At 45.9% G+C, this 3,607-nt stretch overlaps 1 protein-coding gene across 1 annotated transcript; it reads left to right on the top strand.

Moving 5' to 3' along the window:
* Positions 1 to 217: 217 nt before the first annotated feature.
* LOC136506916 (uncharacterized) lies at positions 218 to 2,802 on the top strand. Its single transcript, XM_066501801.1, has 3 exons — positions 218 to 869; positions 1,457 to 2,592; positions 2,749 to 2,802. Exons 1-3 carry the CDS (start codon positions 218 to 220, stop codon positions 2,800 to 2,802), a joined length of 1,842 nt encoding a protein of 613 aa, XP_066357898.1.
* The last annotated feature ends 805 nt before the right edge of the window (positions 2,803 to 3,607 follow it).

The raw sequence follows: 3,607 nt of genomic DNA, 5'->3' as shown, positions 1-3,607 counted from the left end.
TGTCCAGGCAACAGTAAAGGATGATAATTGAAGTATATATATATATATATATATATATATATATATATATATATATATATATATATATATATATATATATATATATATATATATATATATCAGTGGGTGAGCCTCTACTGGATCTATCACTTCTCCATCTCTCGCATCCCCCGTGTGTTTTCTCTGTGAGAGAGAGAGAGAGAGAGGGAGGAGAGAGATGGGTGGTCTCGCGAGTGCTGTGCACTGGTGGGAGGAGTCGCAGATGCGAGTCCTCGTCCTCAGTAGCCTTGTCATCCAATTCCTTCTTTTAATCTTTACCTATCTGCGTGTCCGGGCCATTCCAGGGTGGTTCAGGTTCTTAATGTGGTTGGCATACCTTGGCGGCGATGCCATCGCGATATATGCTCTTGCCACGCTCTTCAACCGCCACAGGTATCAAGAGTGTGGAAGCAAGAGCACGCTGGAGGTGGTCTGGGCTCCCATCCTCCTCATTCATCTCGGCGGACATGACGGCATGACCGCCTACAACATCGAGGACAACGAGCTGTGGAGCCGGCACTTGCTCACTGCGGTGTCTCAGGTCACGGTGGCCATCTACATCTTCTGCAAATCCTGGCCGTGGTCAGGCGGTGACAAGAGGCTGCTGCAGGCAGCAATCGTTTTGTTCGTCCCTGGGGTCCTCAAATGCTTCGCCAAGCCATTGGCTCTCAAGAGGGCCAGCTTTAAAAGCCTCGTCAGCTCCCCTTCTGCTCAGAGCACAACAGAAGAGATGAAACGCCTCGAGGAGTACGTGTTGCAAAGACAAGGACGAGCGGGAATAATGGTCTCTGCCCAAGAACAAAAGGAGGTTGGAGGGGATGCGCTGCATGGTACGTATTCATCTCCGGCCGTATTCACGTATGTTGGCTTATAGTAGTATCCTAATAATAATAATGGACAGGAAAACAAAATGATGCATGTGAGACGTTGGAGCATCATCAGTTTGTGAAAGGAGCGGTGGCCTTTATCGGAGAGCAAAAAGATGGAACTGACACGGTGAAGTTATCCCAAGAGGATCGTCGGCAACGGAGAGAAAAGGAACAAAATGTCAACATGATACTGCACGGTGAGGCACGTCGGCTATTTGTGGACCTTCCTTCTCCGTATCCTCTTCGGCTTAGTATCTTCAAATGTTTTTGGGTGCTTATTAGCACTAGTAGCGGCAAAAAGGGAGCGGAAAAGGTGTATGACTCCGTGCGACAAGAACTAGCTACTGCCTTCATCTTTCTTTACACCAAACTAAAGGAACCTAGCTCGGGGAAGTTATCATCAATCTTTAATCGCGGTAGGATAGAGGATTCACGTATGGTGCTACCCTGGGCAGCCATCGGTCTCTTCCACCATAGTCACAGAGAAGCTTACAGTGGTACCGATGTCAAGATCACATACGCTCTGTTCTGCTGCACCGCTGTGCTAGAGTTCTATTCCCTTTGTTTTGATGGTTACGTTGCGTCCAAAAGAGGGAAAAAAAGCTTCTCTTTTTACGTCGGGGAGAAGGAAAAGAGGCCAGGGATGGTCGCTCAGTATAACCTCATGGGATACTTTGCCCACGAGAAAAACAACAGAAACAAGGTTTGGATTGCGAGCAAGTGTGGATGCAAGGACTTCCTCGACCAACACTGGTGCATGAAGCCCTGCTTCTCGTCCGACAGGCTCACAGAGTTAGTTCTTGAATACCTCAAAGCTGGATGGAAGGAGGAGATAATACATGACCCTGTTAGCTACCGCAAGTTCAACGACAACAGGGGCCAGCGGGCACTTGAGGGCTATGAAGACGAGCTGGGCTGGAGCATCAAGGGGCCATTCGATGAGAGTGTCCTCCTCTGGCACATCGCCACGGATATCTGCTTCCTGTCCAGCCCATATTCAGAGCATATAAAAGTATGTGCCTCTGCTGAAGTCCCATCAACACGGGACATTCTGATTGAGTTTCTGAGATTTTTTATATCCCCACTTATTCCAGCCAGGACTAAAAAATATCAATGTAGCCAAGGATTGGAATGTAAAGCTGTCCAGTGCATGCAGATGTCCAACTACATGATGTACTTATTGTTTGTGAATCCTGAGATGCTATTGCCTGGGACTAGGAGCAATCTCTTCACTACAGCCTACAATGAGCTCAAGGATATCCTCGGGGACAACAATCTGAATCCACAGCGCAGCTGCTGCGGCTGCTGCCAGCAGGTGCTAGACAAAGGGCTTATGGAGACGTTGCGGGAGCGGGACAGGTCAAACGACAGAGAAAACTTCATCGACAAAGCCTGGGATCTTGCCCAAGTGTTACTGAATATGAGTGATGACAAGATGTGGAAGGTGATCCAGGGAGTCTGGGTGGAGATGCTATGCTTCTCCGCCAGCAGATGCAGAGGTTACCTGCACGCCAAGGCTCTCGGCTCAGGCGGAGAGTTCCTCTCCTACGTCTGGCTCCTCATGTTCTACATGGGGATGGAGACCTTCTCGGAGAGGCTGCAGAGGGAAGAGCTTCCAAGCCGGGAAGCAAACAATAGCGGTGCTCCACGGACTTCTAATGCCACGATTTCGTCCACTTCCATGGTAAACATCAGCTTGGCTCCATCCACTGAGAATATACATCATCGGAGAAGAACTGGTTTGATAAGGTCGCTAGTTCATTTTCGTAATCTTTCTCCGTTTATTTTTCCATGGCAAAATGCTTGCTGCTTCCTGATTGTTGTGGATGTTTGCTGTCAGGCTTCTGTCTCTATTGGTCTTGATCATCATCTAAATAAAAGCTACTGTATGTAATTTTGTTTCTTTCTTGTTATAAACGCCCTACGTGATGTTGCTATTTTTTTACTCATTTTTCTTGACTCAAATGTAAAGTGGATATTTAAATGGTTATCATGGAATTATCGTCTATGGTGCCGATTTCAGTGGCAGAAGTGGATGGCGTGCCTGCTAAAACTCTATTACCACTGCTACAGGATGGACTTGTCGTCCCGGGCGGTAACGGCCTTTAGTCCCGGTTACCGCGCCGGGACAACGATCCCGGGACTAAAGGTGGAACCTTCAGTCCCGGGTCATTGAGCCGGGACTAAAGAGGGACCTTTAGTCCCGATTGGTGTTACCAACCGGGACTAAAGGCCCTCCAGCCGAGCAAACATGGCCGCACCCTTTAGTCCCGATTGGTAACCCCAACCGGGACTAAAGGTTCCTTTTCTTTTTCTTTTTTTTTGTTTAATTTGTTTTCAGTTTAGTTACATATATTTGTTTAATATATAATATGTTTTTATGTATGTATTCTACGCTGTTAATATAAATACACGCACGCATATAATTACATCTAATTCTCATCTCGAGCATATATTCGAATAAAGTATGAAACTATATATATTATAGATATATGTGTATATATACAACACTTTCATAATCTTGTTCTCGAAAATAACGATATCAATAAATATTTAATTTACATCATTTATTCCTTAGGATCAAAGTAGAACTCGCCGTTGGGATTTATCACTTTTTCTAGAAGAAATCCTGCTATTGACTCTTGAAGTGCTTTCAGATGGTCTTTTTGCATGACCCTTTGTTTCAACCATTCAGTCTT

This window comes from Miscanthus floridulus, chromosome 15 (assembly GCF_019320115.1).
Source record: "Miscanthus floridulus cultivar M001 chromosome 15, ASM1932011v1, whole genome shotgun sequence".
In the NCBI taxonomy this organism is placed as follows: domain Eukaryota; kingdom Viridiplantae; phylum Streptophyta; class Magnoliopsida; order Poales; family Poaceae; genus Miscanthus; species Miscanthus floridulus.
The sequence above is the reverse complement of the archived record's forward strand: the minus strand, read 5'-3'. Positions and strand labels throughout refer to the sequence as shown.

Coding starts and splice junctions, on each gene's coding strand:
- LOC136506916 (XM_066501801.1), top strand. CDS start 218: ATGGGTGGTCTCGCGAGTGCTGTGCACTGGTGGGAGGAGTCGCAGATG. Junction 870..1,456: donor TGGAGGGGATGCGCTGCATG/GTACGTATTCAT, acceptor CCGCTGTGCTAG/AGTTCTATTCCCTTTGTTTT. Junction 2,593..2,748: donor CGATTTCGTCCACTTCCATG/GTAAACATCAGC, acceptor GTTTGCTGTCAG/GCTTCTGTCTCTATTGGTCT.